This window comes from Sesamum indicum, linkage group LG6 (genome assembly GCF_026168435.1).
Source record: "Sesamum indicum cultivar Baizhima isolate 11 linkage group LG6, ASM2616843v1, whole genome shotgun sequence".
NCBI lineage: Eukaryota > Viridiplantae > Streptophyta > Magnoliopsida > Lamiales > Pedaliaceae > Sesamum > Sesamum indicum.
The window spans coordinates 784,060-808,913 of record NC_142662.1 but is presented as its reverse complement, the minus strand read 5'-3'; the positions used below and the strand labels follow the sequence as shown (position 1 = coordinate 808,913).

The window sequence follows — 24,854 nt, the reverse complement described above, 5'->3', positions numbered from 1 at the left end:
TCACTAATAACCTTCTTATTTTATTCGCTGTTCTAATTTTTTTGGTTTCATCAGTGACTCATTCATGTTTTTCTTTTTTTAATGATTCATTACGTTTTGTTCTAATTGGATTATTACATTTAGACATTTTTTGAAAATATGATAAAAAATTTAAAAATTACACTCTTACTCATTTCGAAAATTCTTTGTTTTCGTTGAGAATTTGAACCAACAATACTGAAAAATGAGTAAATATTGAGCTTTTCTTTTCTAACATCAGCATTCTGTGTTAAAATTTTAATTGGATAACTCTCAAAGACACCTAAGTCTAATTTGAAAAGTGTTTTGCGATAAAGTATAATTTCATATTTTTAAAAGAAGTCTAAGTGTAATTAATTGATAGAAACGACTACATTGTTATATTTCTTTTGTTCGGTAAGATTTAATACTTGAGTTGGATGAGAAAATTAATATTTTTTTGAAGCGTAATAAAATTTTGAACTTGAATAATAAACTGTATTTTTAAGATGGACTTACTATGACAGATAAAGTGCTTACTTTGACCATCATAGGCAGAACAAAGAACAACTTGAATTACTGCACACAAGAAGCAAAAACAACCTCAAACACAAAGGACGGCGGACTTCATTCAGAATGTCTAGTTCTTGAAACCTTAACCACGTAACAGTCGCAATTCATTTGATCTTTCTGCAGCAGAAAGTCATACTGCAAAAAACATCGTGCATCTTTTAGCAGTTCAGACGGACACGAATGGGTCTCTAGCGGAAAAGGATACGGCTGCATGGTATTGTTTCACGGTGTTTACGAGCCTCCCTCTACAAACAAAAAATCCTTTCCAGAAGATACCTTAAGCTGGAGAATCGGTAAAACTGTCGAACTGTTCACGTAAATCAAATGGATCCATATGTTCTATCGCTTGTTCTCCAGTTTTCTTGAGTGGAAGTTGGCTGCCTGTCCCATGTGGTTTGATTTACAAAAGGATTATTAGAATCATCGGGTCGTGCATAGCTGTGAACACCTCCACTTGCCTGTGATTTTCAGTTCAAATTGAAGTGAATCACAACTTTACATTGGATTAGTGGAGGAATATACGCATGTCAAGAATAGGAACATCAATTTTTTTTCTTGGAGCGGAAGGTTATGAAACTTAGATTGCAATTATATTAGAGGCTGCGGTAGAACATCAGTCATCAGTAGAATGAACTTACAGTTTCCAAACATGCTGATAATACTGAAATTCCAGGGAGTGCGTCAATTCCCCGCTGCAAATGTAGGTTAAAAACTCAAAATTATATATACAATAATTAAACCATCACGGACAATACTGTAGCTGCAGCAGAAGGGGAAGAAAAGAATAATAATTTCAGTAGTGAAAGCAAATTAACCTACCAGGTTTCCGATTCGTGTTCTATAAATGAACCCTCCACAGCAGGCCAGCGTAAGGACTACAATGGATCTGTTTCAGAAAAGCAACATAAGGAAATCGAAGGCCCTACGAAACTTTATTTCAGAGTAACAGCATGATGAAGGAGCAAGAGTTGGAAAATATATTTTATAATGCAAAGAAGTCGAAGAAATATATTGACGTACATGCATGATATGATTCCAAAGATTGCCCATCCTCTTGTAGCTTCGTCTCGTTCAGTTTGCGTGTGTTCTATACAATTTGGAAAGTAGCATGTTAAATGAGCACACCATGGACAGAAATAAAGGAAAGAAGACAAGGACTCACAAAGTGAGACAAATGGAGAAAACAGAATCGAAGAATGGCAAAAACATATAACAAGCCTGAGCTCTGGACTAGTCATCTTTCCAGTTATAAACAATTACATGTGAGCTAATGATGTGATGTTTATGTAATGGCTTGTGTACGGACAAGTAACGTAGGTGAAAGAGGGGATGTACGATGAAAGAGATGTTGAATAAATATCAAATTAATGCTCACCACACATCTTCGCCAAAGTAAACTGAATGGGATCATAATTCTCTATCGGGATGGTAATTTCAACTTCATATGCTGTATCACGAGCCTTGTCACCTAAAAGATGAGCAGTGTTAGATGATCACCAACCACAAAGTAAACCTAATTTGTCGTATGGAATGAAGCTATTTACATCTCCATTCCACAAGCATCATTGTTGGAGACAAAGTAGTTGGTGGACTCCCATTTGCTCCTGAGCCAGACAAATGAACATCTAATCCTTCATCGGGAGAAATCTGGAAGAAAAGAATTAGCGATAGAAAGAACAAAGAAACTAAAAATGATCACCTGTAGGCATGATCTAATGGAAATACATATGGACACTAAAGAAATAATGAACCTTGATTGTGGGCTTCTGCACTAAACCCGAGAGGGAAGCAACTGCAGTTAGGTATAGGGTAACATCTCTTTGATCAGTGCTGAAGCTGCATAAACCATAGAGACAAAAATGATTAAACTGCTCAGTAGAACATACTATGATCAGATGTAATAATAGAATGACGAATAAAACTCCCAAGAAATAGGAGAAATTGAAACCACAACTAAAAAACAAGCCCATATGCACATGTTCATTTAATCTTGCTCTCCACTTTGACCAAGCTAAGTCGCGTCTCCACCATCTCCAAACCAACCAAACCCAAAGAATGATCAATGAGAAGAAAATCTGCAGTTTCAGCCTTGATGTCTGTGGTCTTTGATGTCTCTGTCTCTATGAACTCTGTATAAACTCGAAAAGCAATAGCAGCCTTCAAATCCATCACTCTTGTAATCTATATCAGATTCTCTATTCACTCCATAGTTCTATTGAAGTACCAGAATTCTCTGACAAACAAACTCAACTTAGAGTAACTTGCTCCAGTTGCTGCTAATATATCACCAGGACACTTGCTTTCCTTCTTTGCACTTTTAAGCTTGACTAACAGTGTTGGTAAAACAGGCATTCAACAAATGCTCCTAATGATTGGCATGAGACAAGAAGGGACCTAAAATCATATACTAATAACTATCTGAAAGGACTAAAATTTATAAACATTCAGAACGATTGCAAGAGAGGGGAACGGTGAAGGTTTATCTGACTGTTATTAACAATATATTCTGAAGACAAGAACTTCAACTTCTCAGAACATAAATCTCAAACAGAACTGCAAATGAAGCAAAATGAAAAGAATAAGATTGAATACCTAAATTCATTATAAGCCTTTTCATAACCCAACTGAGTCATGCCATTATAAACCTACAATCAATAAATGATAGGGAATAAATGTTAATCCACCACCAATAATTAACATGCAAAAAGGATGGAGAGAATAACAGAGCTACTTTACAATTTCCCATGACCGCGGATGAAAACCAACTGTGAAGCCTTCAAATACCCGCAAACCTGGTTCCACGCATGGGATGGCGAGGTCAATGATTACTCTGCACCAGAAGTACAAACCAGCCATATAATCAGAAAAGTTCAACGATATAATATGGATATTTTGCAAAATGCAAGAAAGATAGGATAGGATTCATAGAAAACTGAACTAATGATCCCTTGAATACTTAGTACTATCAATTTCCAAGCTCTCACTCATATCCCATCATACAACACAAGTTTATCAAACCAACAATACATTGACCTTCCTATACTATGTGAATATTAGCCTTTGTCATTGTATTAGATATACACAAAAAAGATATGTTTGACAATATTTTATGAAGGATTTACTTGAGTTACTGAAGGATGGAATACATCGCAAAAAGGCAAACGGCTAGAATTAGTTGAAAACCTGCATGTGGATTCATATGTAACGTTGCAAATGCATCCGAGTCCACCTGAAGGCAAACACATTAATAAATATTAAATATAGATACCATAGCCACAAAGTAAGACCTCAAAGAAGAATTTTATTATGCCAATTTCATCAACGTGATATCAAAGAACTGCACGCACAATTTATACAGGAGCTATTAGGTAGAGAGACAAGCTTTTACACGGAAATTGTTTTGCAAAATGAACAAGAAAGAAAAAGTGCATCAGAATTCTAACTTCACAATGGTTATGTTATAGGATAAAGACCCTAAAGTTGTGGTCCCTAACAAGCCCCATGGAGGAGAATAGAGAAGAATGTGGAACAAGAAATACTTCCATAATTTTATCAGGGCTGAAAATAACCTGTGTTCACTTTCTGCTCTTGTTCCTCAAGCTATAATTCCCATTTAACCATAAGATCAGGAAACACAAATGTACAGAAGTTTGGGCAAAAGTTTGCAGCTTATCAAGTCTCCTATTGACTCAATTATGGGCCTTATAACGTCTAACACTGTATCTCATCTTAAAACCATAGAGAAGAAATTTTGTCAGGTTTCACTACCAAAGAATCACATCATTCAAGCTTTCCTTTGTAAGATCAGATCACTATAAGCAGTGCGTTATGTGTAGAAACCTGGACTTACTTGTGGGATACAAAGCTTCTAGTTTCACATCTTAATTTGATAATGTATCTCCCTGGTGCTGTGTATTTAAAGTGTCTCAGATTTTCAGATCCAAGCAATACGAAAGTAAGCAGAAACGTTCTATACCTATTAAATATCTGATACAGAGTTTATTTTTCTGTAGTTATTACAGAAAATATCCAGATGGTACAGAGTTAATATTTTTTTTTTTTTTGTCCTTCACGTTAGATTTCATCATTGAGGATTAACTTCCCCCTATCCATAGACCCAGTTCAAACTATTCAAACATAAATCTTGTCACCTTTTCAGTTGCCCAGGCAGCACATCTGTTTGTTAATGAAATATTCAAATTTTTCAGGATACGTATTGTTGAACCGTTCACATTAATGCCAATAGATATTGAGCAGTAAGACCATCGACACCAACATACTACTCCAAGTGCTCACTATTTGGTTGAGAACATAATATAACATTCAATTGATATTCATCACCATACAAGAAAATGTTAATTCTCCATTCAAATAAACTTTGAACGAAGTGATTCCACTGGGAGAAAAAAGAGTTCTCATTTCAATTGCATACAAGCCATGGCTAAAAGTACAAAAGCAGTTCAATCACCAATATAGGCCTTTCTAATATTGACGATTTAATGTACATTTAATTGTGAAGGTTCACGTACCTGCACAGTGTCCATTTGGACAATTTCCACAAATGATATTTACCTGAAATCGTGAAGAAGTTGCTCTAATTAGAAATAAGGTTTAATTGCATTTTTGGTCCCATTAGATAGGGCTATTATCACTTCTAGTCCCCTGCTTTACTTGGTCGACACTTATAGTCCCAAAGTTTCCATAACTTAAATAGTATTGGTCCTTTAATCAAATCTTTTTGCATTTCTTTGATAATCTACCCATTATGCTCAAAATTAGGACCAACATGCTAAGTTCACATAAATTTGTATCCTTTTTCGACTGCCTTGTTTCCAAGTATTCCAAGTTCTCAGTTTTACGGACTTCCTCCAACCAAACTACCAGATGGTTCGCAGACACTTGGCTCCTTCAGTAACAAACAGCACAACCCTATTTCGTTTTCTACCTTATAGCGTAGAACACACTCCAATATAGGGACTTAATAGAATTTTGAACAGCAAGTTGAACAGAAGTCTTACTTTTATTGAAGAAATATATGAAATATTACATAGATATTATTTCCTCCGTTGGAGGAGACAACTATTTAGCCTCTCTCATATGATGAGGACTTGACTTGTTGGGGAAACCCCCATAAACTAAGAATTCTTTCCTTGTCTTTCCAAGATCTAGAAATACTCCTAGTTGTCACTCGAACCATCATTTGGTATTTGGAGATAATTTTCTCCCTCTCTTAGAATTTTCATACAGAAATTCCATCTTTGATCTTTCAGAATATGAAAGTATTCCCTTGTATAACTCAAACTTTCGTTCGGTTCCATTCTCTTAAAGAGTCTCCTCCATTAGTGAATGAATAATATCTAAATGCAATATAAACCAATATTTCTTCATTAAACCTAGGTTTTGATACTATTCTTGGTGAGCAAGGCATTAGCATGCAATTAGACATGAATCGAGACTAAATGTGCAAATTTTATGAAAGCTATGGGACTCAAATTGTTGGCCCGAAAAGTAAAGGACCAAAAGCGAGAACTACCCCAATCCTATTGGACCAATTCTGCCTTTTCCCCTAGAAATAATCACAAAGTTAGCTCATCAATCCACTCATCATCTCCCTGAGAAAAAAGAAATAAAGAAAGAACACGTGCAACATAGATAGCATAGGCTGAACTCAGTAGCAGAGTCATTCATCTGACCTGAGCTGTGCGTCCCAATTTATCAAAACTTTTCTCACAATTCATTAGATCACCATTATAGTATTCCTGGCAAGCGAATGGCAAAATTAGTTAATAACAACTTGGTTGAGGGTCATAACAGAAGATATTCCAGGAAAATGGCCCTAGGTAAGCTTTATTTACAAAAGACCACAAAAGAAATTTGTAGTGTGAAACTACAAGCTTCAGATTTTACTGCCGCCTTGATTTCGAAATAAACAATTTTCAAGAAGACAACATAACAGTTTGTTTTTTATTTATATCTTTGTCTTTATATTGTTAAGCTAATTGTAGTCAAACAACTCAAAACCACCACAAGACCACCAATTCAAAGGTGGCCAATTAGCTTGTGGTAATATCATAACAAGGCAATGTACAAATCAAATACGGAATCCTGTAATGCAAAAGATCAATTGCAAGTGATGATGTTGGAAGCTCAGAACCCCACTTCTTCAAATTCAAAATATGCTACAACTCATTGGTGATATTTATGGACTTCACTATTCAAGATTACAACTCATTGGTGGTCATTGTTTGTGGACTTCGTCATTCATGATTGCAAATCATTCTCACCAGTTGATACATATGACTATCTTCCTAACAATATTATCCAGCATAGGTGCATAACTTATGTCCATATGAGATCAAATAAAATAAATATGCACACAAAAAACCCCAATCCTACCCAAAACCTAAGGATGGAAAACAAATTGAATACAAAAGAAGAAGAGGAGGAAACAACTACTCAAATACAATAAGAAGTTTCCAAAAAGAAGCAAAGGGATAGTTATAACAAGTAACAAGAAAAACAATAAAGCAAATGCATGGGAATCTTACAATTATCTTTACACTTAACAAAGGGTACTCAATTGTTTTACCTCTATCATTTTAAGATTTTGGTATGCTAACACTATCAAGAGCCTTCAATAGGACATAGCTTAGAAAGACTGAAATTTATAATAATGAATTAAACTTACCTGAATAAAGTTAGCATGTCCAGAACTAGCAATAAAATGATTGAACTTGTCAAATCTTCCAAAATCCACATAACCCTATTTGTTTGAAAACATGTCAAACAATTAGCATAACAACAATTTAAGATGAACAAATGACTGTAAGAGCACCCTCAAACCCACCCAAAAACAAAACAGTTCCACAACAGCATGTACAACTAGACATGCTTCAAGTTTGACCTTAATGGGATAAAATGGAATTCAAATACTCGCCCTCAAAGTCTGACCGTCTCTTTGCTAGCATTAATGTGAACCCACAAGGATTGATATACTTATCTCTATATTCTAGTTGTTAAAAATGAAAAACAAATTTATTCCTCATATTAGACAGATTGACTGAGCATGCATGCCTCATTCGGAATGAATAGAGTCAGCATCACGCTTCTTATATCAAATTACAACCTTGACTTTTCTGTTGTTTTGTTCCTTCACACAGGATCACAGAGCAATTTTTACAAAATTCAGAAGGTGATAAAATAGACGTCTTTTGTATGATTAAACAGTTATGAGGTAATATGCTAGTTTGGTTTCCTTTTCTAAGGAACCTAAAGTGATACCATCTGAAGCTCTTTTCATTCCAAGAGAAGATAATATAATGCTAACGCATGGTAAAAGAACAATAGTTCTTATGTTTTGCACTTTGATTTTACATTTGATCATGGTTGAAACTAGCAACATCATAAATAGTGGCTCAGGGAAGTCAATTCAGAACAGCAGAAAATGTTATGTGTTAATCTAAATTGCAGCAGAACTTTTAAGTTGTTAATTTCTAGTTCTTCCATCATGAGTACGACTGCATGTAAATGAAGATTTTGCAGATGTTAACTGTAAAGGAACTACTCCTACCTGTTGCTGAGTGGAAAAATAGATAAAAGAAGAAAAGTTGTTTCAAGGTCATTTAGATTAGAGAGCACTCGAAAATAGCTTAACTTAACATGAGAACAGCTCGATTCATTCCACAGTTCCAAAGATCAGAGAAAACAATTCATGGTTGCAGCTTAGTAAAAAATAAAATGGAAGACGACATAATAACTACCGGTTGTTGGGATCTAGTTTCGACATCTTTACAGAACCGTACAACCAAATCAGGGGCCTGCATAGGATAGTAATATCAGATGCTTAGTCGTCAACCGAACTATTGCCAAAGAGTACGATTAGAAAGAAACTAATTTAGATGCATACATGAATCCTTAATTTCATAGAAGACGTTACCTTTTCATCGTCATACTCAAAAAATTGTCCAGTCAAATTACTCTAAGCAAACACATGAGAGGAAACCATTTGAGATCAAATAGAGGGGAGAAATTAGGGTCGCTTCCCTCAAAACATGTAACGTAAGTTTGTCTTAAAAAGCATGGAATTGGGTCCTTCAAATTTGCACACCAACACATCACTTGGACTTGAGCTATATTGTTCAAAGTAATATCTCAAGAACCAACCCCATGCTCTTAATAAGAAGATAAAGTTAGAGAACGCCCATGATCAATGAACCAACATATTCACCCTTTGCTGTTATTGTATAGTTGAAAAACAATCACGATTTTCTTTATGTTCAACTTTTGAAACATATATAACATAAGAAGGATACAAAATCACGGATGCGACTGTTGTTATCCAAGGCATAACAGCTAGTACTTGGTACAACCACTGAACCAGCTCCAAGTGCATGAAAAACAACAGCTGAAAAGAAAGAAAATCCATAAATTAAACGATTATCACGTGAAAAAACTAACAGAACCCACACCAGTCCTCCACCAGCAAACCCCAACCCAAATGGTGGAAATTTTATAGACACATAGTAAAAATTTTGTCGTAAAATATACTTTCTGAAAGCTGTTAGAGATCGTTTACCTGCAACTACAGTAGCCAAGAAGGATCCATGCATCGCATCAGCACCAAAATTTCGCCTACCCAGAATGAACATGAGCTCATTTACAAAGTAAAACTTTCTCCTGCCAGCAAAAATTCCAGCTCAAAATTCATACCAAATTCAACCCCTGCTAAAACTAATTCGTATCGATAACTTTCAGCACTTATCCAACAAAACAAAATCCGCTGCTTGTTAAATTTTTCGAACTCCCAAAACGCCCAAATAAAAATCACCATTGTTAATGATTCACCTCTTTTTGACCAATTTCTTGTTTTCTACTGGAATCAATCGAGGAATGAAAAATTCAAGATAAATTTTGCTATGCAGAAATAAAAATTGATGAAGAAAGTGCAGACCGGTGCCCGACGACGTCGGATTGGCACTTACGATGATGCATCTGAAATTTTAGCAAGGCCCGCCCCTTTGGGGCAATGACGAACATACCCTTATTCACGTCGTGGGCTTCAGATCGTGGGCCATAAATGCAGGCCGGCCCACTATTACATATCACCCAATCAGAAGCCCAATCCAAAAAATTAGGCTCTTCATTACACTAATGATTTAGTATAGTTCAATTTATTGCTTAAAATCTAAAATATGAAAATATATATTTTGAGATAAAATGGGTATAATTAATATTTTTCTAATAAAATTTAGATTATTGATATAGTATTTTAATCTCTATGCTTTGGATCAGTGGATATTGGATGAAGTAATCTGCTTATATAAAGTTTGATGAAGGAATGTAATTTAGTCTCAGGTTTCTGTATGTGATGTTGATTTCCAGTGAAGGGTTCAAAACTTTTATCAATGTAGGAATATCTTCATCCTGCCATGATAGTTAATCTTCTTGTCATCGTTGCCATAGACATGATATAGAATATCTGTGTCGGATTATGTGTATAAGATCTCAAGGGACTCTTACATCATTGGATTTGGCCTCCATGTTCTTCTTGATATATGCCTGTCTGCTTCAGACAAAAAAGCCCATGTTAATCCAGATTCAGTTGAGTGCAGAAATAACACAGCAAGATGTATAATTTCATACTCTGTGTCCCTTGAAAATAATCATATAAGCTCTTCTGAAATGCATAGCTTTTAAATCATCATCATCCTCTACATAGACTACTTACAAATGCTCACCCCTAGTGTCTGAGAGCACCAAGGCAATTCTCAATCTTAATGGTTTTGAGAAAGGCGGAGATGGCTATAAGCCGTCCAAATGCGATAACAAGTCTATCGACAGGATGGTATAATGGAGGGAGGAGGTGCTTAAACAATATTACTATAGGCGCTAATGGCCGAAAAGTGGAAGCCATGGTTGTTGATGAGTGTGATTCTTCTATGGGATGTGATGCTGACCATGATTATCTACCTCCATGTGATAACAACATTGTTGGTGCCTCTAAGGCTGTACGGAAAGCTTTGGGGGTGCCTTTAGAGGACTGGGGTGAATTGAATATCACCTGGTCAGATTCCTAGTGAAAATCGTGCTTTTTCCTTTCTGGTTGTTTTATGACAGAATTTATGTGAGGTTCAAAATATGTGTCTGAAATGTATTTTTCTTTGGTCATTGTATTCCTGTATTTTTGTGATGTAACGGTGCTGCAAAAGTTACATAAGTAGCATCCCCCAATTTCTGCTATGATCAGTTTTAATAGTTATAACTGTGCTACAAAAGAAGAATTTTCGTCTGCTTTTCTTTGTTCTGTTTTTTCCTATGATTGAGGGACTAGAATTCCCTCTGAAATTAAATTTCTGTAGAAGAGGTCTTATATGGAACTAAGTTTCTTAGCTAAGCCAGCTTGATATGCTGGATAAAAGACTCAAAAAGCACTGTCACTCCAGCATAAACTCTAATAAGTCGGCAGTCATAGTTCCTGTAGCATTTCAATGAGAATCCTGTCTAATTTATCGGGTGCAATAGTCACAACAATACGATACACTATAATTTAACCGTTAGGAGGCGGAAAAAGCATGAAATTGATGGGACAAAATTCAGAGTTTGCAACCTACTTTTCATTGTGTATGTTGATGCTATAATCCTCTTAGCCATCATTTATGCATGTTTTGAAAAATGTACTTCCTGCTATAGAACTTTTGCATTTTCCAGATCTGTATGGCATCGGAAGCGAGAATCTCAGCGACACATTCTTTATTATTAAACCATACTACAATAAACGGCAACCAAGCTGCTTAAACAAGAAGCGATGGAGACACAAGAGTTTCAAAATGCTGATGGAGACTTTTGTTCTGTCTTTTGCATCTTGCTTTAGTTCTTGGATTGGTTTTCTGGAAGTTTAACGCGTGCCGTAAGTATCTTTAAGCGGCAGTAAATGAAGAAATATAGTGATCTTGATCTAGCAATGGTACAGAATCATGAAAGGGGTATTTTCATATCCTTAAGCAAACAGTGAATTATCTGTTTAGTCATGAACCTTGTTTTAATTTACCTGAACTACAACAATGTCACTATCCCAGATATTCGCCTGTCGGGGGACGCTGAGAAGTTCAACTGGCACCTGGCATAAACCATTTGAACCCTCGATTAACAACTGAAAACAATTCAAACTAAGTTCATTGTCTTTGAGTATTTTCTTGGCGTTATCACTGTGTAAAGCTTATATAAGCTGATTATCAGTTCATCCTCTGCATCCAAATCCCAGTTTTACATTAGTGATCTAAAAGTAACAAAAAGAGACAAGATGAGGAAAAACTTCATGACTGGACTTCTTCTGCTCCTTCTTGCTGCTTCTTCCATAGAGGCCAGACTTCAATCTTGCAAGCCAAGTGGAAAGGTAATGGGTAAGAAACCACCAGCAGGGCAATGCAACCAGGAAAACAACTCTGATTGCTGTCAAGCTGGGGAGCTCTATACCACTTACAAGTGCTCGCCCACCGTTTCTGGCACCACGAAAGCAGTTCTCACCATCAACAGCTTTGAGAAGGGTGGAGATGGAGGCGAGCCGTCAGAATGTGACAACAAGTACCACTCTGACGACACGCCGGTTGTCGCATTATCGACTGGATGGTATAATGGAGGGTCAAGGTGCCTTAAAAACATTATCATAAATGCTAATGGCCGGAGTGTTACAGCTAAGGTGGTTGATGAGTGCGATTCTACAATGGGATGTGACAAGGATCACGATTACCAGCCACCATGTCCTAATAACATTGTTGATGCCTCTAAAGCTGTTTGGAAAGCCTTGGGAGTGCCTGAAGATGACTGGGGAGAGTTGGACATCACTTGGTTTGATGCTTAGTGCAGTTGCTATATGTTTTTCAGTTGTTATTATTGTTAAGTTGTGAAAATCGATTTGAAAAAGTCAAGGATAACTCGATTCAATTTAGAAATCCCAAGTTGAGTTGGAGAAGGATAACCCGATTCAACTTAGAAATCCCAAGTTGAGTTGGAAAAGGATAAGTCATGGCTATAAATACTACTCTTATTAGCATTGTTTTGTAGAGTAGAGTAGAGTAGAGTAGAGTAGAGTAGAGAGAAAAACATATAAGTTCTCTGTATAATCGACAGATAAAAGAAAGAGTTGAGACGAGAGTGAGTGTTGTCTTTCACGTGTGGTGAAGATTTATATACTAGTGTGTGTTGTACTCCTCAATTTTCCTCCTCTTTGAGTGTTTTCTCCTAGCTTGGTATCGCCCCCAAACGTAGGATTTATATCCGAACTGGGTTAACAAGTTCGTGTGTCTTTTATCGCCTTCATATTCCGTTGTTGTCCATCTTGACCTGATCTATTTCCTAACAATTATGTGTTAAAAATATTATGTTTATGAGTATCTAATCCAATGAACTTGTACTTGTGTTTGATTATAAATGTGTTATTGCATGAATGATGATTGTATGTAAACCGTCTTATTGCTTAAACTTTGATAAGCATTACATATAGGTGCATATTAGAATTGTGTAAATCCGCCTTTTTTCAGGGTGTTTGTCGTGTGGATAAAAACTTCAAATAGTCTAAATTACAGCAAAAAATACGTTTGATTCACATACAATATACGTGCTTAATTTTTAATATATATAGAAATAAAAATGTTTTCAATATATTTTAACTCTATAGTAGCTTTTTTTATTATTTAATTAAATATTTGAATTTCTAATATGTGAAAATCCCAATTTAAAGAAAATGAAAAAGCACATAGAAAAATAATATGATAGAGAATAAAATTGAAAAGAACAAAAGCCAAAAAGATCGGATAATATAGGGAAAGATAGTGGAAAATAAAGCAATTATTAAGTAATAAATGCAATAGAGATAAGTCCAACTGAGTTTTATAATTTTTTGATGGCATAATTTATAATGTTGATTATCCAAATAAATAAATCAATTTGGACTGTGGAGAAACAGACCATCTTGCAAATAGATGCAGAAATAAAAAAGCTTGAAAATTGAAAAAAAAAATTAATAATCTTAATTTAAAAGAAGAAGAAAAACAAGAAATACTCAATTTAATATTTTTTGAGAAAAAATAATCATCTGAATTGGAAGAACAATCTGAAAAATAAAATGAACTTAAAAATATTGAAAAAAAATTTGAATATTCATCGAACCTCTTTTGAATATGAAGAAGAACCTTCTTGTTCATGTAGACAAGGAAAAGCGGAGGAAAATTCACATCAGGAGTTATATGAATTAATGATAAAATTTAAAGGAATGGAAAAAATAAATATTCTCATTGATAATCATTATCGAATCACTGATATTTTCACTGGGATAGACTCGGATGTGGAGGCCATCTATGAATTTAGACTTCCAATGAGCATTATTTGACTCTGGGAGTTCCATAACTCTACTAAGAAATACGTCTTTATACCATCTAAATGAAGTTAATGTCTTACATTTTAAATTCTGTAATACTGTTCGGATATTTTCACTATTATCCGACTATCTACCTGTAAAATGTTCAACAATATTGATAGCTAATGTATAAACTGCTTTTTCTTCTGATATATTATTTTCAATTTTTACTATATTTTTAATATTTTATCTTTATCAGTTTGGCTGAGATAATTATTTCACCATTCCTTTAATTGGCCAGTGAATCCTGCTATGATCATTTTAGCAATAGCTTTATCAGAATTATTATTTCCTTGAGATAGTTCTATACATCATCATCCAATGTATAGTACTATAAATTTGTCTTTCTGTAAATCCATCAATGTTCCATTCATAAATTTATTTGCCATTATAATTATTTTGGTCAATTATCTCTTGTTCTTCATAAAGAACATCTTGGAGTGTTGGTCCAGGATAATAAAATTTTGTCTGCATTGGCTTCCTAGCAAATTTTTCTAATTTATTAATTTCCTCCGTTAGTCCTCCTTTGTAATCCTGAGAATTACGTCATTATTTAGAGTATTTAATTTCAAAGTTTTAAATTTTTGGTCCAGTAATTTTTCTAGTTCTCCTATAGGTTTTTAAATTAAAACCTACAATATCTGGGAATGGTTGAATTAAGGGTTTGCCAATTTCGTTGTCAATCCATAATCTTATCAATCTTATTATTTAATTCCATAATTTATTATCCTATAACATTTAAGTATAAATTGGCATAATTTTGTATTTTCAATAACACATTTATTTGTGTTATTGTAACTATTAGAGTGTCATCTTCAATTAATTTAGAAAATGCTTTAAAATTAATTTCTATTTCATTTGAATTCATTTTGAAAGGCCGTTGAGGGGGAAAAACATTATTTAGGATTTTTTCATTTTCTATAAAATATTTTCTTTCTAACACATTTAAATATTGTTTTGAATATTTGTTTATAAACCAAGAAAAAAAATAACTTTCTTATTCCATATAGCTAATTACTTATAGAATTTATTTGAAATCTCATTCTGTTTTTCAGGTGGGAAATTTTTAAAAAAACCATTTTCTAAACGGTTTTCGTCTTTTTTCAAAATATTCTCCCTTAATTTCTTTCATAGCTAGGGATCCAAGACTAAAATCTATTATGTTTGTATAATTTTCTAAATGGAATTTCTGTTTCATAAGCAATTCCATCTAGTATATTCATTTATAAAAAAAAATCATAATGTTCGGATTTGTGGTTTGAATGTTTTATTTTGTATTTTGGAGATAGAGAGAAAAAAATAGAGATAAATAAGTGTGTGTTGAAAATAGATGATATGTTTGGATTTGTGTTTTGAGGTAATTTAAGATATTTTCAAATAAATGGTGTATGTTTGATGTTGGGTTTGGGAGACAAAAATCACTGTTCATTATCAAATCATATATTTTTTATATATGTTTTTATATATAAATATTGTATGTTTAATGTTGTATTTTTTGGAGACAAAAATATCTGTTTATTATCAAATCATATCTATTTTATATTATATATAACTGTATATATATATATATTATATAGAAAGTTAAAAAATAAAAAACACACACAGATAAGGTGTAAAAACACAAAAATAAATATTAAGTGTGTTTTATCTTATTTTGGGAAATGGAAAAACATAAAACCAAATAATATTATTTGGTTGTATTCTTATTTCTTCGATCCATCGTAATTTGAGTCATTTAAATTACTTTATTCTCTGATTCAGGATGTGGATGTTTTAGATGGGGTTATTATATCTATTGGTGATATGTAAGACATAGTAGAATATCTTAACGTTTCTTTTCGGATTTACTTTAGTTTATATTTTAAATTATTTATTTTGTATTTAACTATATACTTTAAAATTAAATGATTTATAACTTTATTTGTGTAATATTTTATAAATATAATTTTTCATATTTTTAAATATTTTGTACACATGTTGAGTATGCTGTGCACGTAACGCAGTTTATAAAAAGGTAAAAGGAAAAAGGAAAAAAAAAATAAAAAGAAAAGAAAAAATGAAATTAGAACGTTAGGGGGTAGGGTTTCATGCACAGTCTACTTTAGTCCCAATCAAATCCATATCTATCGTCTGCTTTTCATTCTTTAAGACAACTCAACCTCAAAAGCCCTAATTCAACACATATAATCTCACTGGAGATGGAGGCAATCCCAGAAAAACCCTTGAATCCATCCATGGAAATTTTTCGGACACTTTTCCGCACACGTAGACCAACAGGCTGGCCGAATATACGGAGAAAGTTGGTGGAATTTAGGTTCCGGGAGACGCTTCCAAACTCTGCCGCTTCGAAAGTCACCTCCTTTTCTCTTTCATGCATCAGCAAACCGAGCATTTATAGCAGCCGAGTGAAGGGTTTTTCATTCGCTTCTCAGTGCAAGAAATCCCTGCAAGGCCTTCAGTTTCATCTCCCAGGTTCAATTTATCTGTTTCCTTGCTGCAATTTGGTTGCTTGTTGTTTCAGTCTTGTTTCTTGATTATGGCTTCAAGCTCTTTCAACTCTGCCAAATGCATGAAAACCGTTAAAAATTCGCATGCGCGTGTTAGGGATAAGGTCCCGGATGTTAGTGTTGATGAAAACAGTGAAAATAAGGTTGACAGGATCAGCAGTTTGCCTGATTCAATGATCTGCCATATTTTATCCTTCCTCCCCACAAAAGATGCAGCAGCCACCTCCATGCTGTCTACCAAGTGGAAGCACATTTTCCCCTTAACACCTAATCTTAAACTTGAGTTCGATGACAGTCGCATGAGAAAAGATCTGTTTGCAAGTTTTGTGGATAAAGTCTTGCATGTTGATTTACGTGATACCACCCATGTGCATGCAATAAAGCTTTGGTGTAGGGGAGAGTACAAGGATCGGCTCAAGTCTTGGATTAGTGCGGCCGTGAGACTTAATGTGCAATCCCTCGATTTCAACTTCTTGATCCAGTCTCCGAGGTGGTTTGCTAAGGAGATTAGCAAATGCACTCGATTAACGACTCTGAAACTAACCAATTCTCCTATCTGTGTCCTGGAGTCACTTTCCTTGCCTACTCTCAAACTTCTCAATCTTGAATTGGTCGGGTTGTTCAATGGGACAACAATCTCGAATCTTCTGAGTGGTTGTCCGGTGCTAGAGGAGTTGATCATGGTTGATTGCAGGGTATATGCACAGACTCTCAGTGTTTGTGTTCCTACTCTTAAGCGTTTTACATTGCAAAATTGCATGCATCAGGATGCTGACAATGGTTTCGAGGAAATCAAAGACTTTGAGGTTGTCATTGACACCCCTGGGCTCGAAGAGCTTTACTATTATGACTATCATGTAGCTGCAAGGTACACTGTGTGTGAGCTGATGTTGCTACAGAAAGCTCGAATAGATCTCAAACCTGACCAAGATCAAGGGGGGGAAGAAGATGGCATAAGTTATAATGTTAACGTTGCTGAACTTGTTATGACATGCTTAATGGCCAGGTGTCTATCCCTATCTGCCCGAACATTGCAAGTAAGCATGTCAACTTTATTCTGGTTGAAGGTTTATAATTTATCTTACCGGTATTGCAGGCTGAAGTTACAATGTTCTTTGTATCTCGTGGTCTTATTATCACTTTTCGTGAATGCCTTAAAATGATTTCATATCTCTTGCAGGCTGTTTACTGCTCTGGTCGTCTATTAACTTTATTTCCTAATTTGGTACATTTGGATCTGGACCTTGGCGTCGTTTGCCCTCGCATATGGAATCTAGTGATACACATTCTTCATTGTGCACCAAACCTTGTCATTCTTGGCATTGAAATGGTCTGAACAGACTTCCTTCCTTTGTTATATTGGTTGAATAATTTGGAAGAGAGATTATTTTTTATTATAGTTAATGAATGGGTGTTTTTCCCTTTCTTATTACTATTATTATTTTCCAACAGGGGCTCAGGAAATACAAAGAGTGCAAGAAATGTGAACTTTTATTGGTTGATTGGGTTCCTGACTGTGTAGCATTATGCTTGAGGAAGATCTCTATTTTGGCATTCACCGGGACGATACAGGAATTCCTGTTGTTGGAGTACTTCCTAAAGCATGCTAAATATTTGGGACAAATGGTAATCAATATCGATTCCGAACTGAAGAGAGAGGATCAAGTGTCCATTGAGGAAAGCTTGCTAAAGTTACCACATAGCTCAAAGATATGTCAAGTGGTTGTCAAGACGTCTGTTGGAGAGAATGGAGCTAAATAGTGTGCCTTTTAATATTGTGATCCAAAAGCCAGTATATATCATTATACTTGTTGAGATTGTAATTGCAACTTGGATCTTCTCGTTTAAACTATTTATGTAGAAACGTATATCTGCTGCCATTTTATGTATGATGATTCTGTGCTATTACTATTCCAGTGTTTGAGCTTGTATATTAAACGTAGGATTCTTCCTAACATGTCAAGTATTTCTTGCACCAAGGTAATCTATTTTGATGTTTTCCCAGGATATCCTCATGCTTGTACTGTTGGTTTGTTTTAAATTTCTTCACTGTGTTGATGTCTAAATCTGCCAGTTGATGATGGTAATCAGAACCACTAGTTCCTTATGATTGAAATTTTGCATGAAGCATAAGAGAAAATTGGCGACCTCTGAATTGGTTTGCCATTTTATTGTCCTTAGTGACAGACTGAAAGCGTTTAGGCCTTTTCCACGCCTTTGCTATTTATTCAATCTCGAAGTCTTATCTTCAGGTGGATGTAATACTTGCAGTGTGAGGCCAAATTTGCAGCATCTTGTTGCTTTATCTATACATTATAGTACATTGTTTATTTCTAAAGCCTGGTAAATTTTTAGGCTATCGGTTTTTATCTTGATACCTGACTCATAGTGAACGTCACCATGTCATATGCTGGTTTTCTGGTACATACCAAGTTTGCTTCTTACTCCCTTGTTTTCTCTCTTTTCCCTTCCTATCTAGTCTGGTGGTCTTTTTAAGCATAGAAAATTAGCTTCTGAAAGTCAGTGTTCAAATTTCATTGCAAAAGTTTTTTTGATATCTATCATTTCACTTCTGTATCCTTGACTCCTTGTCTTTTTGATTCTGTTGTTTGGATGTTGTGACAGCTATCTTTTGTCAATTTTTCATGGCTATGTAGAGTATGAGTGCAGAAACCATTCATCTCTAGCGGCATACTATGTTTGTAACTAACAGCTTTTTTGTTCTGTATCCAGCCTTTCATGCTATCAGGATTTATGAATACGTTTCTGGGCTTATGAATGAATTGATTGTCTGTGTATAACTGATAACTTGAGAACTGTGGAGTGTTTCTGTTTTGGTAAATTATGAATGTTAAATGTGAATGATATATAAGCTTGTGGAAGCTGATCGGATTTCTAAATATATGTTCACTAGATTGGTATCAGTTTTAGTAGAATGCTACGATAATAAATGAAATAGGATTCTGAAATGAACATCTCATTTAAGTTCATTATCTGAAATGGAATGTCTTGACTTCTACTTACCCTAGAAATCCTATTTTCTTGCTTCATGAGCAGTTTTTCTTAATAATATCAACTAAACTGGCATGCCATGTGGAACTTTTGGGAAAAAATAACCCATGAAAAGTTCGTCTGTTATGTCACATACTGTGACTGTTAAAAAGGATTCTTTGTGTATGCTCATGTGGCACTTATCAGTTTTAATAGTAATAACCTAAGTTGCATTCCCTTTTACATCGATGCATTTATCTTTGTTCCATTAAGAGATAGGACCGGAGTGAGAAGAGAACATTGTGGTTGAGTAAGTTTTTAATTAGTCTAAATGAGTAGGAGGGATATAAATGCTAAAATATTATGGTTTGAAGTATCTGTATTTTGTAATTTAATTGATTTTGGACATATCATGTATGTCGCATTGAGTAGTGCTTTCAGAATGAATGGCGGAGTATCCATGATGTGCTGATTACGTGGTGTTCTGTTATTGATGTCAAACACGGTGTTTCCTACTTGTCTCACTTGTATTAATGCATTATCATGTTCTCAAGGTCTTCTGGCATAAATATTGCTATTTGGTCAAAAAGGAAATAAACAAAGGAAAAAAGTAGGAAACAGAAATGAGATAGGAAAGAGAAAGGCTTATCCATATGGTTTTATATGATCTACTGGCTTAGTTCTGCTATGATCTTTCTTCTTTTCTTATCTGATGGTTTTAATTTTTTCAATTGATGGGCAGGGGGAAATTGCGTGCAAATGATGGCTAATTTTATTATATCAGGCATGCATTTGTTGACTTTTGAGATTCTTAATTCATGCAGATGTTTCAATCTTATAGAATAAACAGCATGGTCAAGAAAGGTAGATAAGAATCTTGTGCAAGCTTGACTGACAGAAAGCCTATCTTTATGTATCAACAGGATCTGCAGCTTTCTAAGTTATGCTGTGAGAGAGAGAGTGTTGGACCTCCAGGGGGTAGAACAAATTTCCCAATCTGCAATGACATCCTTGACTAAAATTAATACTTACCTATCTTTCTGATTTAAGGCAACAGGAAGTTGGAGGTTTTCATTTATAAGATATTTGCAATAAATGGATGGTCTTACACCTTTTCGTTGCCCTGGTTGAATATTTTCAGGATGATTAGGGAAGCTGTCTTTGCAAGAGTCATTAGGTGAGCAGCATAATACAAGAGACTGCCGTGGTCAGAAATTAGCCAAAATTTCAACTTCTCCTGAAGGACAGCATGCAGGTTCTGTGGTGGAGAAAGCAAAATGAAGTGGGTATAGTATTATTTGGCATACTTAAATACAAATTTGTACTTTTTGTGTTTTTTTTCTTTTTCCCTCGCCCTCTCTCTCTAGTGTTTAGGGCTTTGTTTTGCGATGCTCATTTAACCCTCTTATCCACACCATTCTATTTCTTTAACTTCTGTGCATCACATTTATATGAACCTTTTTCATGTTCTGCTGTCTCCAGCAAGATGTTGAGGTAGAAGCTATTGAAGATGGCATAATACTATGGTGAGGGTGGCTTGATCATACTTAGTTGAAGCAACCTAACGAAGGAGAAAACTTGCCTGATAAAATGGATGCATTTCCGAAAACTTGTGTCTGTTTAGCCATGGAACTTAAGAATCAGTTTGATAACTGTCATGGTATTATTACACACACAGACACATATACAAGCGACGAACAAACATCTTTCGCCTTTTGTTGATTGACATCATCTTATTTTGTTAGGTATAATAATAGTAGTAATGGTCATGTGCTAGTTTTAGTTTTCATTGTACGTGTGCATGTGTAATGAGTAAGGTGGGAGGGTTGTATTGTTTCCATTTAACATATTATTGTTGTTGTCATGGATAGAATTCATGGAATTGCTCGAATCAATTGTCACATGTTCTGTTCACACACATGCACACTCTCATACACACTCAAGAGAGCTGAGGAAAATTATGCCAAATATTCATTCGTTTTCATATTTGGTCCAGCAACTGTCACCAAGCAATATATATGGTCCTAAAAGCTGATTCAATCATTCTGAATGCTTCTGCTGCTTATCAGACTCGGCTCTTAAAAGAAAAAGATTCTGTTGTCCTCTCAAAATTTTTTTGTGGATCAGTGAAACGTGAGTCGGCACATCTGCCTGAAATATGTGAACAGTTGCTCTTTTGTTGCTGGTTGGTTCAGTAGCTCTCTTGTCAAAACAAAGTACTAGAAGAAGATGCGAAAACTTTAAGGTATTCTTCTAAGTCATATAATCTTCAACACATATGTTTTTCTGCGTCAGAATTGCATATTATAAGGACATAAAATGATAATTGAAGTTTGATGCGACACTATTAATCATACAAAAACCTGCAACACATGAAATTTTTTCATTGATCTCCCACAAAAATAAAATAAAATTAAAAAAACACAATTTTCTCCGAAAATAGGTCAAAGCAATGATCATAAAACAAAATGAAACATAGTACACACTCACATAACATTTCCCCTTAATATTTTCTCCAAAAACTCCAAATAGAAACCAAATATTCCCAGTAGTTTTCCTCTTCCAGTTCATTGTTGCAACTGCCGAGTGGTCTTCTATGGTTCCCAAGCTTTAATTTTTTGTTTGAAGTTCTAAATTATGTAAGCATTGTCTTCAGCTCAAAAGCATGTAAAGTCATCTTCTCACTAAACTAGTAGCACTAAAAGTAATAGAAATACTATAGTAAAGTATAGAAAATGCAAGTTCGGTTTGAATAACATTAAAAAAGATTTCCAATTTATAGACAGCTCCCACAGTGATTGCTGACTTTAGCACAAGAACAATCACTTCTACGGTGATTTTTAAGTTTAGGTCATCTCTCCTGTACTTACTATGGCGGAGATGAGAACTTTATATATTGAGGTATTATTAAATATGTAATTTGAAAGACATTGTATGAATGTTGATGGATATAGACGCTTGGCCATGGAGTATGTAATGACAAGTTCTACAGCATAACATTATTGCTTATGCTATCTCCTTCTTGCTCTTGTTTAAATCATGAAGTTGGTTGCTAAGTCTCCTGACCAACTATATGATGTCTTTATTCTAGGTTTAGGGCGAATGTTATAATTAGTGTTAAAAATCTAATTCCATATAAGGACAAATTAGTGGAGGAAAATCCTTATTTGATTCTCAACAATTTTACTTGCCATGTTTAAATGCTTTCAATTTTTTTAAGCATATATCACTAGGGCAGGGCACATTATATTAGTTGTTAGGATTACAAGTTCCCTATGTGTGCAAAGAAGTGTTAACCACTGCACATTCAATGCACATGCTTAAGTTGCCTTAGAATTATATTATATCAGTATTGGGATGTTCAGTAGTCAGATATTCCCTTACTCATGCTAATTCAAATTCCTGAGTTGACTGACTTACTTGAGCTTCAATAACTTTAACTTAAGTTGTCCATGAAGTAACAAATAATCTTCTGATTATAGAAATAAATAATTTATAACATCTTTCCTTCTCTTGTTTAACAATTCTAAAGCATTGTTTAGATGAGCGAACTTTGATACCAAATAGCAAATATAGTATTTCATAACCATCAGATCTAGTCTATGTCGGAATTATCCTTTTACCAATTGACTTAATTCCCTTAATTGGTAATTCACTCAGCTATACTGCAATTTGTGTTCCAATCTCATTGATAACCAATATGCTATATTTGCAACCGCGCTGTTTCAATTTTGATATATACCACATTGCAATTTTTGCTTATAAGAACTTACTCTTGTCCATGGTAGTTAATGGCGCGCTAAGGCGCGCGCCATGGCGTCACCGTACGCGCGCCTGGGCGCTATTTCAGTATTGCCCAGGCGCGCCATATTGAAGGGGCCTGGGCAGCGGGCTGCTGGCTGCAGCCTGCCCAGGCCCATGAAATTAAAAAAAAAAGAAAGTAATAACCCTATTTTAAAAAAGGAATTTGCAAATTATAAGTACTGCATGCATGGTAATATTATTCATGACTCTTCAGTTCTCTCTTCTTCTCTTCTACGGTTCTTCCTCTGCCAGTGCCAACACATCTTCTTAGTTCTTCTCTAGTTCTCTTCTTCTCTTCCATATAACTTATAAGCATCTTCTCTAGTTCTCTTCTTCTCTTTCATATAACTTATAAGCATCTTCTCTCCTGCCGCTGCTGTTCACAATTCACCATAACGGTGTGACTTTGTTCTAAAGTAATTACTTTTTATTGTATGTTTATGTTGATATCTATTGTAGATTTTTGCCAAAAATCATGAAACTCAAAAGTCAAAACTGCATGCAGCATATTCTTAAAACATTTATGTAATTATGTAATCTGTCTTTTTTTTTTTAAATCTGTAATCTGTATTTTTACTTATATGAAGTTTTGTTATGTTGAATTTGTTGTTTTATATTTCTTATTTAACTAATTATATAAATATATAGATTATTTGTTATTTTTGCGCCAACCTTCGAAAAGGCGCGCGCCGCGCCGTGCGCCGTGCGCCACTAACTACTATGCTCTTGTCACCATACTCATGTATAAGAAATACAATGCGATCTTGCTATAATATGTCCATCTCATAGTAGATGTGATTCATGTGAAAATACGTGTTAATTTGTAATTGTACGCATTATGAGGAGAACTATTTTAGTTCTTAGGATATAATGCATCAGATAATTGGATTATAAGGTACAAGTTACAACCCAGAAACAGTGTCCTTTGGTATTTTACTTTGGACCTGTTCGTGTAAATTTTAGGGCTAACCAGATTTTGGCCCCTAGGTTTAGACTCTTGTAGAGCTCACTGGTTTGTGACATGTCTAGACCTTCCACTTTTCCACAATCCAGTTCACAGTTCCAGCACCATCTGCTGCTAAACAAGCTTCCTTGTCCTCGATTGATCAAACAGATAGTTCTGTTGTTTGTATCTTGAATGGATGCAAGTTCCTTCCACTATTTTACAACTTTGTGTTCCATATGCTCTATGGGAGTTCTAAGTTTTGTTTTATTCTGTTGAGGTTTTGGCCATATTTGTGGGCATATTCTGGTGATCCCTGGTCTGTGAATGCATATCTGGTGCTCAATAAGATTCGTCTTCCTTGATTCATCTCACATGCTTTCTACTTTAACTATTTTTATTCTTACACAATATGCTCTTCCATTTTCACGCTTTTTTGCAAATCAAACTTGATAATTGACTATACTTATCTAAGTTTTGCTTCATGTCTTTAATATCATTGTTGCAACGATGGATAATAAATATCTTTGTGCATGTACTTTTGCAAGTATGTCTTATCATGTATGAAATAGATAGAAGTCTTTGCGTATCTCTACAAGACTATATCTTGAACAACATGCAGGCACGG

The 24,854-nt window shown here is 34.8% G+C and overlaps 3 protein-coding genes across 5 annotated transcripts; 2 read left to right on the top strand and 1 right to left on the bottom strand.

The window, feature by feature from the left end:
- Positions 1-550: 550 nt before the first annotated feature.
- LOC105165753 (G-protein coupled receptor) lies at positions 551-9,579 on the bottom strand. Of its 2 annotated transcripts, none has more exons than XM_011084875.3 (18): positions 9,521-9,579; positions 9,146-9,246; positions 8,883-8,974; positions 8,507-8,548; positions 8,331-8,387; positions 7,259-7,333; positions 6,264-6,329; positions 5,100-5,142; positions 3,754-3,799; positions 3,307-3,400; positions 3,163-3,215; positions 2,322-2,406; positions 2,115-2,217; positions 1,946-2,038; positions 1,591-1,657; positions 1,390-1,456; positions 1,209-1,262; positions 551-1,028 (listed from the first exon to the last, which is right to left on the bottom strand). In XM_011084875.3, the coding sequence occupies exons 1-18, from the start codon at positions 9,559-9,561 to the stop codon at positions 891-893; spliced, it is 1,317 nt and encodes a 438-aa protein (XP_011083177.2). In that variant the 5' UTR covers positions 9,562-9,579; the 3' UTR covers positions 551-890. The 2 variants fall into 2 exon arrangements, with proteins under 2 accessions (XP_011083177.2, XP_011083176.1); XM_011084874.3 differs by lacking the exon at positions 9,521-9,579 and adding an exon at positions 9,415-9,503.
- A 2,029-nt stretch (positions 9,580-11,608) lies between these two features.
- LOC105165862 (kiwellin-1-like) lies at positions 11,609-12,427 on the top strand. The gene has a single exon (XM_020694901.2). It carries the CDS (start codon positions 11,870-11,872, stop codon positions 12,425-12,427), a length of 558 nt encoding a protein of 185 aa, XP_020550560.1. The 5' UTR covers positions 11,609-11,869.
- Positions 12,428-16,078: 3,651 nt separating this feature from the next.
- On the top strand, positions 16,079-18,404 carry LOC105165754 (F-box/LRR-repeat protein At4g14103). 2 transcript variants are annotated; one of them, XM_011084879.3, is made up of 4 exons: positions 16,079-17,183; positions 17,256-17,525; positions 17,669-17,818; positions 17,941-18,404. In XM_011084879.3, exons 1-4 carry the CDS (start codon positions 16,518-16,520, stop codon positions 18,247-18,249), a joined length of 1,395 nt encoding a protein of 464 aa, XP_011083181.1. In that variant the 5' UTR covers positions 16,079-16,517; the 3' UTR covers positions 18,250-18,404. The 2 variants fall into 2 exon arrangements, with proteins under 2 accessions (XP_011083181.1, XP_011083180.1); XM_011084878.3 differs by having other exon boundaries at positions 16,080-17,525.
- The last annotated feature ends 6,450 nt before the right edge of the window (positions 18,405-24,854 follow it).